Raw genomic sequence first — 11862 nt, 5'->3', positions numbered from 1 at the left:
GCCGGGTAAAAACCACGTCCTCGGGGCCTGATCCTGCCCGGCGCCCGCGGGGTGGGGAGGCGATCGTGGGAGGGAGGTTGCGGCAGATGCGGGGGCAGCTGGTGGATTGTGCCCAGCCGATCTCCATGTGGATGCAAGGAGCAGGTTGACCTTGGCGTCTCCAGCTCCCCAAACCCCAGCGCTGCTCTTGCCGGGAACTGATTTTGGCTGCATTAAAGCAGGAGGTCAACAAACTCCCTGGGTTCTCGCCAGCCCTGGGGTTTCTTTGCTAACCCTGAGGCTGCGGTGCCCGATCCTCTTGGGTCCCTACAAACTCAACAAACCACCCTTCGAACCAATAATCTCCCCAAGACTCGTCTGTGGAGCATCGTGCAGTTCTGGCTTGGCTCAATGCCCCCTGTGCTCACCTGGGGCGGTGAGCAAGCTTTGCCCCAACGACAGCAAGCCACAGAGATCGGGAGGGGGGAAACCTTCCGCTGAGCCTTCGGTAAATCTCCCGGGCACCCTGGACCCAGCTCCTCCCACCGTTTTTAAGAATAAAAAGCTGAGGCTCTTTCTGCATCTCCCCAGCAGAGAGGCACAGGGCAACGCGACGTCCGAGCGGGACCTCAGCACGCCAGGCTGCGAAAGGCAGCTGGGTGCCTGCCTTCCCAGGGAAATCGGGGTAACATTGGAGCCGGGGGCCTAAATACTGGCGTAGCTCTAAATATTTGGGTAGAGCTGGCTTTAATCCTTGGATCACACCTCCTTATTTTGTCTGCCCTAATGCTTCGTAGATCCGGGGCCCCAGCAGGCTCAATTCTGCATCTGTAAAAGCATAAATTTATGTTTCTTTAATACACCCAGATATTGCTCATTTGCCTCAAGGTCCCCTTCTCCTGCCCCGCACACTGTGCCGGGGTGCGGATGAGAGCACTGCTCCCAGGAATAGGTTTTTCAACACCCAGCACAAATGCAAAGGAGGGAGAAGATGGAGTAAGAGAAAGTGGGAAGGAGAACGAGGGATCTGGCCTGATTTCCAGAGCTGCGGGATAAATGCGCATCTCGCCGAGAGCCGTGCAAGCGCCGAACCTTTGCCTAGAGGTTGCCTAAAGATAGGCTGCGGGGGCCCCACTTCACACGCCCACCCTTGCAAAATTTTTTGCACCCAGCCGCTTGGTTAAGGCTACTCCGAATCGACGGCGCTGCGGCAGCGACGGTTTGACTCTGCACCTGCTCCCGCCCCAGCCCCACCGCCCCGGGTATCCGCAGAGCATGGCCAGGAGGGCGGCAGCCTCCCGGGTGCGGGATCGTTTTCCCTTCCCCGCTCTCAGCATCTTACTTAATGGCCTCTTCACAGCTCTGGGCCGGGAGATGCTCTGAAGATCCGAGTGCCCGCTTCGCCAAATGGAAGCGGACTCGCTAACAGGCAGCCGGGAGGGCTAAAAATTCCCGCTTGTCCCTGGGGCACACGCGATGGGCTGTAATGGGGCTTGAGCATCCTGAGCTTTCCGGGACAAGTAACAGAGGTAGCGCTTTCTTGGCACTTGAATCTTTTCCTTTCTCAATGTAAACGAGCGGGGTTTGGAGGGCTGGAGCCCCTCAGCGGGACAAGGAGCTTTTGCAAAGGCGTGCGGCGCGTTCCTCCCTGCGCTGAAGAGGAACGCTGCGCTACCTTGGAGGCCTCTTTAATTTATGAGCCGGAGCCGATCTGCGAGGGGTTTCGTGGGGTTTCGCCTGGCAGAGAGGCAACACTCAGCAAAGAAAGTGGAGGAAAGTAGGTCATTTAGCACAGGCGTAACCAGCCAGGCTGCGCTCAGCAGGGATCGGCCGCTCGCCGCAGTCGGGATCACGAGCTGGGAGCTGCCGCTGGCGGGGCCGAAAGGGCTGCCCAGGCACAGGGAGGTCTCCCTGTTGGATGGTGTAATTCTTCCACCCCTCTCCTCGTCTCTTCGAACGGTGTAAAAGCACGAGCAGCTCGAGCGGCAGGAAGATGCAACACCCCCGATGGCATCTCCCGCATCCTCCAAGCACGGCTGAGATGGTGCAGCGCACTGATAGACCAGCAATTTAAAATAATTACTGTATCATCTGCCTCGCAGCCTCCTCCTGCCATCTCTTCGGAGAGCCTGTGCAGAGCAGGCTATTCTGCAAACTCCTTGTACCGCTTTGTGTTCAGATATTTCTGAGCCCGCAAGCCAACAGGACACAGATAAGGGAAGGGTTTGACGTCTGCCGAAGCTGGCTGGAGCTTCTCCTGGGCTTGGAAATGGGGCTGAGGAACACAAACCGGCCCAGTTCGGGGATTGCTTCCACTCAGCGTTATAGCAAATACTGTGACATCTCGCTCGGGATGCATTGCTCAGAAATATTTGTGTTACCTTTTGCGCACCCAAATGGTTTTCCATACTTAAACATTCAGAATCGACCGCTCTTAAACACCTCCTCTCCTCCTAACAACATCCAGCCACGGGTTCAGCCACCCCTGTGAGCATTTTTGCTGTCCCAACGTTGAGCTAAGCTTTGCAATTTGCTGGGTCCTTGGAGACAGCTTAGCAAGCTGTGTTACAGATGGGGAAACTGAGGCACGGAACGGCGCATGACATCGCCTGGGTCACACAGCGGCCTTACTGGCACAAGTGACGCTTGAACCCAAGGACCCTGGCTTTGAGCCCGCACCAGGGCCTCCTCCACGAGCGGCACGAGGGGATTCGGGGGTGGCTGAGATGGAGGTTGAGCACCGCTGTGCTGACCCTTGGGTTACAAGGTGCTGCCACTTCCCAGAGCCGAGCAGGACCAACCCGTGCCACGGGAGGAGGAGGATCTCTTCTCCTTACGTTTTCCTCTCCATCCCACGAGCACAGCGTAGGTGGGCTACCTCGGCTCTACCCTGCGAGAAGGGAAGCCCAGAGCAGCGTCCTGGCCTGTGAAAGCCACCAAGCAAATGATCAAAGCTCGAAACACAAGCACCAAGGGCCCCCAACGCCCACCCTCCCCTTTGCTGCCCCAAGACATTCGTGGGGAGGAGAGGACAAAACAGCAGGAGAAAATACCGCTAGAGCTGCTCCCTGGGGATGCAGCAAACCAACCGTTCCTCTGCAAGAGGAGCCGGCCCCGTCCCGGGGGCTTCCACCCCCGTTCCCCACCGGAGATCCTACTAGGAGACATCTCTGGGGACGTGAGGGTTGTAACCCCACAGAGGACGTGCTACTGGCACCGCCCCTGCCCGTTTGCTTCTCCCTCTTCCAAGAGGGATTTGCCAGCTTAAAAAAAAAAAATACCCATGGGTGCCCACGAGGTTTCCCAAGAGCAGTTTATCCCCCAGCACCGCCCGCTCCCCGTTCCCTGCACGGACGTGGCCGATATCCAAGCTGGTGGAGTGGGGACGGATGGGGGACGTGGGCTTGACCCCGGCTCCAGCCCCTTCCCCTCCGCCCGCGTTGCTGCTGGAGCTTTTCTGGAGCAAATCCCGTGGGGGAGCCCGGGCACTCCAAGCGGCGCGTCCGTCCCCACCAGCGCCCGTCACCGAGACCCATCAGCTCCTCCCCGGGGCTCTCCCTCTCCAACAGCCCCTGCAGAGCGGCTGATGGTGGAGCATAAACTGATTTTTCCACGGTTCAGCCCGTTTCTTTCTTTTCTCATAGAAGGTTTAGACGTACAGGAAAAAATACCCAGCCTACCAAAAATACAGTTGCTTGTCTTTTTCTTTCCCACCCTCCACAGAACCGATATCAAAATAACTCCTCAATAATATACATATTTATTTCCTCTTAATTAGTGCCGATATTTACAAAAATTGTGATACTCTGTGAAGAATAAATTATATACACTCATGATAAACCAGACAGCAAATGCTCATTTGGAATACGTATGTACACAGATCTGTATACCTATATACAACGGTCGGCCTTATTGACTCGGGTGCCTCTCAGCCCGCAGATCCGCCCGACCCCCAGGACACCCCCGCGTCGTCAATAAGAGCGGTAACGTCTATACACACTGTGCAATTCGGATACAGCTGGTGTCTAAATTTTTGTCTAGCAAACGCATGGTTAAATGACTTGAAATTCCCAGAGTCCTCCTTTAACAGTTTATAGGCCTCTCTCCATTCCTGGTCCCATTTCTCCCGTAACCATGGAAACAAAAGGTTCAGCTCCAGCATCCTTAGGATGAGTCCTTCTTGGATTTCCTCTTCCTATCGATCCGCTCAGATTCGGCACCGCACGCGGGGTTGATCCAATACCTATTTTTTCCCCTGGCGCTTCGGCGTATGACATTGGAGGACAAGAGCGCAGCCTCAAGCAATGAGGGAGCAAGTGCAAACGCATAATTACAGTCTTACAGGCAGCAGACAGATTTAAAAAAAAAAAAAAACAAACACAAAACCCAAAAAAATGAACCCCAAAAGACCAACCCTAAGCTCAGGACAGCCAGGCAGGTCTGGGCAGGGGACGTGGTCCCCACGAGGGTCCATGTGCGTGGACCTTGCGTGGTGACATGATGTCCAGCAGCTCCTACAAGCCAAATTATCCCCCCCCACACCCCCGCAAAGGAAAAACACGGGTGAGGAATTTCTCTCTCATCACATACAATTGGGCTGGGGGATCCTGTCCCCGGGTGTAAATCCGTGCTGTGCTCTCAGGGATGCTTTACACCACCGGAGGCTGGTCCCTCTCCCCCTCAAGGGGATGCGGCAGGATCAGAGCACCCGTTTCTGAGCAGGGGGATGAAATTTGGGCAGCCAAAAGCAGCAACACCACGGGGAGAGCGAGGCCACGCGGGCGCCGGCCGCACGGGGCTGGGGAAGGGGGTGCTGTGGCCGGCGGCAGGACGGTGGCTGGGGCATGGGGGGGACCCTGTCCCCCCTCAGGGCTCCCGGTGAGGGGCAGCAGCCGGTCCCCAACGGGGACACGGAGGAGGCTGAGTGCTGCCGGGGTGTAAGGAGGGAGCCACAGCCTTTTTTTGGGTGCGAAACGAAACAGTTTGGGACTGACTCGTCCTCTCCTTTCCCCTCAGCCCCTTTCGCCCTAGCAGCATGCTGACCAGCTCCCACTGACAGAAGAAACCGCTGGGACCCCCCCATGGATGTAGACCCCAAGATAAACCAAAGCAGGAGATGCTTCTTGCCACCACCCTGGGACCCAAAGCCAGCACGGTTTGAGGAACTGAAAATCCATCCATTATAAAAAAAAAACAAAAACCCTGAAAAACCCCAGCCGGTGCGGCACAGCGCTTGCATCGCAAACAAATCCCTTCGACTTCTGCTTGGTTTCACCTACACAGTCACAGAAATGGTTGTGACGGGCCCAAGCTGGGGATTCGGGATCCGGAGCAGAGATGCTGCAAAGCTGCCGGTTTGCAGAGGGACGCGTGGAGCCGGCTGCCACCAGCCCTCGGGATGCTCCCGCTTCCAAGGCCGGATCCGGATCTCCTTCTTCCCTTGGCCCGTCCCTAAGTGCAGTGCAAGCTCTGGAAAAGCTACAAGACTTTGGCAGCAATTTCAAGGGCTGACCCAGGAACTATCTGATAACAAAGCAAGGCCCTTCCTGAAATACCTCCTCCTCCTCTGTCTTTTTCTCTCCTTCTGTGTATTTATGCACAAATATGCCCATATTTATACACCCACGTGCTACACTCTCATAACACCGATCTAGAGATCCTTTTCTTCGTATAGCTCAGTATTCAAATCTGTACAACTTCGACACAAAACATCGCGGCAGCGATTAGTTTTCCCAGTAAAATACATTGCCCCATACAGATATTTTTTTTCCTAGCAGCCCTAATCACTTGGTGGTGTCCGGCCGGTATATGAGCCTCACCCCATTGCCCTTAGCAGAGATTTTGGAAGATATTAAAAGGCCGATGGGTTGCTCACGGCTTCAGGCATGGGGTTGGGTGTTAGAAGACAACCCGCGCTGTAATCGCCGCTTTCCATCTCTCCAAAACCACGGCAAAAAGGATTCAACTAAAATACAGGCGCTGCCTCCTCTGGGTGCCAGCCCAGGAGCACCTCCACAGACCAGAGAGCTTCAGTCCATCCCAGCCCTGGAGAGAGGCAAACATCTCCACAGGAGGAGGAAAGGAACCAGGGCACCTACGTGAGGTGGCCCGATGCGATCCGACGTAGATGGTGGGACTGTCCCCCTCCCCGGTCCCTAATTTAGCATCCTCGGTCTGAGCCACTTTGCAGCTCATTTTTGCACCCGTTTAGAGTCAAGGGGAGTTTTGGATGCTCAGCATCTCTGCAGAAACAGGCCCAGAGTCTCTCAAACCAAATTCCTCAAGAAAAAAAAAAATTAAAAAAAGAAAAAAAAAAACCACCCCACAGTCTCCTCCTGAAAAACTGGTTCAAGATCACATCAGTGAGTCAGAAGCAAAGCTAGAAATAGCACTAGAGCTCCGACCTGCAGGCACAAATCCCATTAAAAGCTATAGGGGAACCATTTCTCTGTGCGGGGGAGAAACCTGGACCCTTCTGCTTCGTGCAGCCTGACGGATCGCTTCCAGCCACGGCCCCCACAGACCTTTTTTACCCTGAACCAAACATCCCAGCCCTTATCCGGGTGTTTTCCCTATTTCCCAAACACGGTGCCAAGGGCAGCCCCGAGGTGCTCTCCCACCAGGGCTCGTTTTCCCCAGGAACATCTGCCTGGGGCAGCGCCAGAGGTGCAGGATCCATCCTAAGGAATGGATCCTGCCACGGGGACAGATGCCAGCGCACATTGGTGACGACAGGAGGAACGCGGCCTCTTGCTCTTTGGCCCCCTTCGCCCCTGCGACACGGCTCTGGGGTTTGCCAAGGCAGCCGGGACCCCCAGCTTGGTGAGCGGGTTTGGATGAGCCCGATCCTGCTCACGGACCCGCTCTCCCCTCCTGCCCAGCCTCAGAAAGCCTGCAGGGACACCGTGCCCAAAACAACACCTTTCCCAAAAAAACCCCACGATCCTCCTCCTTTACCGAACCACAATGGCGTTCACGCTCCCGAGATGCGCCCGGTACTTTGGCAAACGCTCCCCCAAATCGTCTGAAGCCCACAGGCATTAAACAACCAGGCGCTTTGCAAAGTCTCATTGAGGGCCAGCGTCCTCCCAAAAAACCTGCAGCAACCTGCCCTCAGCCTCGGTGCTCTCCCGCACCCTAGGGATGGGATTGCCCGGTGCTAGGGGCACCCACGGGTGAGGCGGGCACAATCCCAGCGTATCAGGCAGCTTTCCCGTGCAAGTTCACATCCCCACGGACCCACCGCAAGCCGGATCGATGGAAGCTGGCCAACCGCCCTGGGAATCGCGCCCGAGCTGGTGGCTCACGCCAGCCCCATCCCATTCAACAGGATGAGCTTCAGAAGCAGAGGTTTATTGCTTTCGGTCGCGTTGCTTCTTTTTGCGTGTGTTTAAGATGCTAACAGGCTTCAGGGGCTCCCATTTCAGAGCTGCAGCGGCAGAGAGGGAGGAGAGGGCTCCTAAGATAACGAGATGTAATTAAAGACAGGCCGGGGGGCCCCATGCTGCGTGGTGCTGAGCACCTTTGAGAACCAACACATTGATGCTGCTGGTCCTCTGCACCAAGCAGAAGCCAGGACTCTCGTGCGCTAACCATGGATACTTGGTATTAATTATAGCCAGGCCTGAATCAATCAATCAATCAAATAAAAATGAGGAGTGATTCCACCTGGCCGAGTGGAGCCACATCAGCACAAGAGATGGATCCGGCCCTAAAGCAGCATTTTGAGCCATTGCTGTAGAATACGCTAGCACCGTTTATTTTATTGTTATTAGGACGGTTTTCCTCTCTGAGCTCAGGAAGGGTTTGATTGACGACCCTCGCACGCTCCGCGACGGGGTTCCCTCCTTGTGCCCACGCTTCACCGCAGCGGTACAGCACTGGCCGTGCCCCACTTCAGCCCAAATTCACCCCAGCTCAACAGGCTGCTAAACCCCATCCCGCACCCCGGGGAGGCTTTGCTTGACCATGGTCTCGGAAGAGGTTTGCATCCCTCTCCTCTGACCTGGCTGAGGAAGGGGGCACCTGGCCCCAGGGATTGTCGGCCACGGGGGGAAAAAACACAAGGAAATCCAGAGGGGGATGGGGAAAGCAGATGAGATCCCCCTGGACTGACAGCTCCCACCCATCCCCAAGTAACACCGGGGACGAAGAAGAAACAGAGACAACCCTGAGGTCTCTGCACCTCGACTCACCCCTCCTAAAAACCCTGGAGGAAGGCAAAGCAAAGGCTCAGAGGCGCAAGCTCGGACCCATCCCAGCCTCAGCACCCGCCCCCTCCACCATAAGGAAAGCAACCGCCGGCCCTGAGGCTCTACGTGTTTGAAAAGGAGTTTTCCAGCCCAAAACGCACCCTGCCCTGGTGATCCCATGCGCGCCCCGGGGCAGGTCATCCTGCTCCAGCCCGCGTCCCACCGTCCCCACAGCCCTGAGCCGCGCAGCCCCCAGCGCCCCGAGCGCTCGCTTCGCTGAGGATTTGGCCCTATAGTCGCTCTCCAAATATCTATATACACACACACGATAATTGTACGGGAAACGGCTGAAAATTGCTGAACAGACAAGTCAGGAGAGCCGGTACCTGCCGTTCCACCTGCTCCTCACGCCCTCTCTGATCCGCCGTGGTTTCTGCTCCTGACACCAAGATTAATGACTAATTACTCGCCCTATAATGAATGCAGGTGTTTAACTTTCAGCTCACCTTCCCTCGCTCGCGTTCGTCGGCTCTCGTGTCTCGATGCTCGGACACTCAGGCTTTGCCTTGTTATCTGTCAAACTGTCGTCAGCACATGCCTTCCTATCCAGTTTTTAAATATAATGGAGATTTTTAAACTTCCACGAATCTCCTTCGAGCCACTGGAGAATCTATAAACACTATAAACATGAATACTGTGTAGTCTACTAAGAAAATATATATTTGTGTGTGTATTAAATATTCAGATTCATGCAACAAATATCCATGCAGCTGTACTGTATTACTGGTTAAATTTCACTGCAGTATAAATATATTATAGGCCACAGCATAGTTGCTCCAGTTTTATATATAGATATAAAAAAAGATGCTTTTTCCAACTCATTTTCAATGTGTCAGTGGAGGTGTCTTTGGTGATCCTGGAAATATTGGTGATGGAAGTGTCATCTAAATAAATAAATAAAATTGAAGCGCTTGATTTATTTACTCGTCCCTCCCGATGCCTAGCATAGAAAATTTAAGACTTAATAAATAATGTGCTGTCATACTAATTATCCCTCCCATGGGCCTCACACTGGCATACTGCAGTGGCTGAAACTATTGCAGCATGCAGCATTTTCAGTTATGAAACAGGAGCCTGGGCGATGCGTTCGCACTTGGCATTCCCGGGGCGGAAACCCGAGCCTTCAAGCAAGTCGGACACACGACTGCATCTTCCCTTCGTGAAGCTCTGCCTGACCTTTCCCAGCCGTTTCCCGTGCCTGGAAGCTGGCCGTCACCCAGCTCCGCAGCACGGGGACCGGCGTTCGTGGTACCCCGGGCTGGCCCGGAGCTGCCCCCCGCATCCCCATCCCATTGCTCGAAACGCCCATCGGCTCCGTATCTTTGGAAACCCACAAGCCTGGGATGGGAGGAGGGAAACAAAATGGTTCGGTTTGGTTTTCTTTTTCGCACGAACGCTTATTCGGTGTGGAAATCAAAGGTTAAAAGTCACTTACACAGCTATTGCTTCCCATGCAGAACCAAATATACACCGTAGAAAAGACTGTATTAACTACAATGCAGAGCAGCACTCAATATCTGCAATTGTTCCACTTCAGCTTTAAATACGTTACTAGATTTTAGCGACTAGACATCGGTTAGCATTTTGGTGATATTCACATAGTTTGTGTTAGCTAGGGTGCAATTGGCTGTCTTCAAGTTCTCCTCCCTAAAATCCTCATTGCTATTGTTTACGCCTTCCTGAATCTCCATATAATCAGACTTACTAATAGTAGAGGCACTTCTGCTTTTCTTTAGGTCAGGGGAAGAGGGGATCTTTGGGCAGCTGGTTACTTGCAAATATTGAGCCTGCTCCTCTCCCTCCGTCTCCCGGTGGTAGAAGTAATTGAAGTTAGACACTATGACGGGCACTGGTAAGGCAATCGTTAATACGCCAGCGATGGCACACAAGGAACCCACTATTTTCCCCCCGATGGTCGTGGGGACCATGTCTCCGTAGCCAACAGTCGTCATGGAAACCACGGCCCACCAGAAGGCATCGGGGATGCTCGGGAACTGGGACTCGCTCTCGTCGGCCTCGGCAAAGTAGACGGCGCTGGAGAAGAGGATGACGCCGATGAAGAGGAAAAATATCAAGAGGCCCAGCTCCCGCATGCTGGCCTTGAGAGTCTGCCCCAGGATCTGCAGCCCCTTGGAGTGCCGGGAGAGCTTGAAGATCCTGAAGACCCGCACCAAGCGGATGACTCGAAGGATGGCCAAGGACATGGCCTGCTGGCCTTGCTGACCATCCTCTGGCTTCTCGGCCAGCTCCGTCCCTAAGGTGATGAAATAGGGAATGATGGCTACGATGTCTATAATGTTCATGATGTTGGTAAAAAACCCAGCCTTGCTGGGGCAGGCGAAAAACCTCACCAAGAACTCGAAGGAGAACCAGATGATGCAAAGTGTCTCCACAATGAAGAAGGGGTCTGTGAAAGAGGTGGACTGCTGGTACCCCATGCTGCTGTTGGAGAAGGGGGGATGGCTCAGCCCGCTGCCATGCATGTCTTCATTCTCATCCCGAAAAATGGGCAATGTTTCCAGGCAAAAGCTGACGATGGAGATTAAAATCACCATGACGGAGACAATAGCTATAATCCTGGCAGGGCCTGAGCTCTCGGGGTACTCAAAGAGCAGCCACACTTGTCTCTGAAACTCGTTCTCAGGCAACGGTCTTTCCTCTTCTTTGATGTAGCCTTCATCCTCCCGAAACATCTCCATCGCTTCTTCCCCCAGTTCATAGAAACGAATCTCTTCCGAGAAGATATCTAAGGGCACGTTAACCGGCCTCCGCAACCTCCCACCAGACTGGTAATAGTACAAAATCGCATCGAAGCTGGGTCTGTTCCGGTCAAAGAAATACTCATTCCGGAGCGGGTCGAAATATCTCATCCTCTTTTTAGGATCCCCTAGTAAGGTCTCTGGAAACTGGGCTAGTGTCTTGAGCTGTGTCTCAAAGCGCAGACCCGAAATGTTAATGACCACCCTCTCGCAGCATTCATGGTCGGTCTCGGGGTTATACGTGTCCTGCGGGTGACCGGGAAGAGCTGCAGCTTCGTCTGCAGGATCTCCGGTAGCAACTGTCATATTGGGGTTTAAAAGAAATCCTTATGCTAAACTCTTCCCAGTGCCCAGTGGTGGGATCGGATTCAGGGCAGGGCTACTATCCTGCAGAAGGACAGGTACGTAGGTTTGGAAGTGTCTCATGAAAAGGCGAAGGGATGATAAAAAAAAAGAGAAAATAAAAAAAAAAAAAAAAGGAAAGAAAATTGCCCCTGCTGAGAAAGAGAGAGATGAAGTAAAGTTGGGGGGAGGAGAGCAGCTCCCTTCACTAGCATGTCTAGCCCCTTCCTCGGCGGGGTTAATTTGCCTTCGTTGGGACAGAGTTCAAACACTCCCATCTAAACCCATTAGGTGGAAGAGAGAAAACACCTGAGGAACTGTCACCTATTCCAAACCAGCCTGGAAAAAAACCTGGCATTGGCGAACCAGAACTTTTTTCTTTTTTTTTTTTTTTGGCTAAAAATAAAAATTCCAATTAGAAAAATTAAAAGGCGGGGGGAAGGGAAGAGAAAGGAAGGAAGAAAAATAACCCCATCCAGCCCTGAAGCGGCAACGGGACCCCCCAGGGCGCCGGGGAGAGGCAGACCAGG

At 53.9% G+C, this 11862-nt stretch overlaps 1 protein-coding gene across 1 annotated transcript; it reads right to left on the bottom strand.

Annotated features, from left to right (window-relative positions):
* Positions 1-9796: 9796 nt before the first annotated feature.
* KCNA2 (potassium voltage-gated channel subfamily A member 2) lies at positions 9797-11305 on the bottom strand. The gene has a single exon (XM_075521591.1). It carries the CDS (start codon positions 11294-11296, stop codon positions 9797-9799), a length of 1500 nt encoding a protein of 499 aa, XP_075377706.1. The 5' UTR covers positions 11297-11305.
* Between the last annotated feature and the right edge of the window lie 557 nt (positions 11306-11862).

The sequence above is a fragment of the Mycteria americana genome, chromosome 20, assembly GCF_035582795.1.
Source record: "Mycteria americana isolate JAX WOST 10 ecotype Jacksonville Zoo and Gardens chromosome 20, USCA_MyAme_1.0, whole genome shotgun sequence".
Taxonomy (NCBI): domain Eukaryota; kingdom Metazoa; phylum Chordata; class Aves; order Ciconiiformes; family Ciconiidae; genus Mycteria; species Mycteria americana.
The sequence above is the reverse complement of the archived record's forward strand: the minus strand, read 5'-3'. Positions and strand labels throughout refer to the sequence as shown.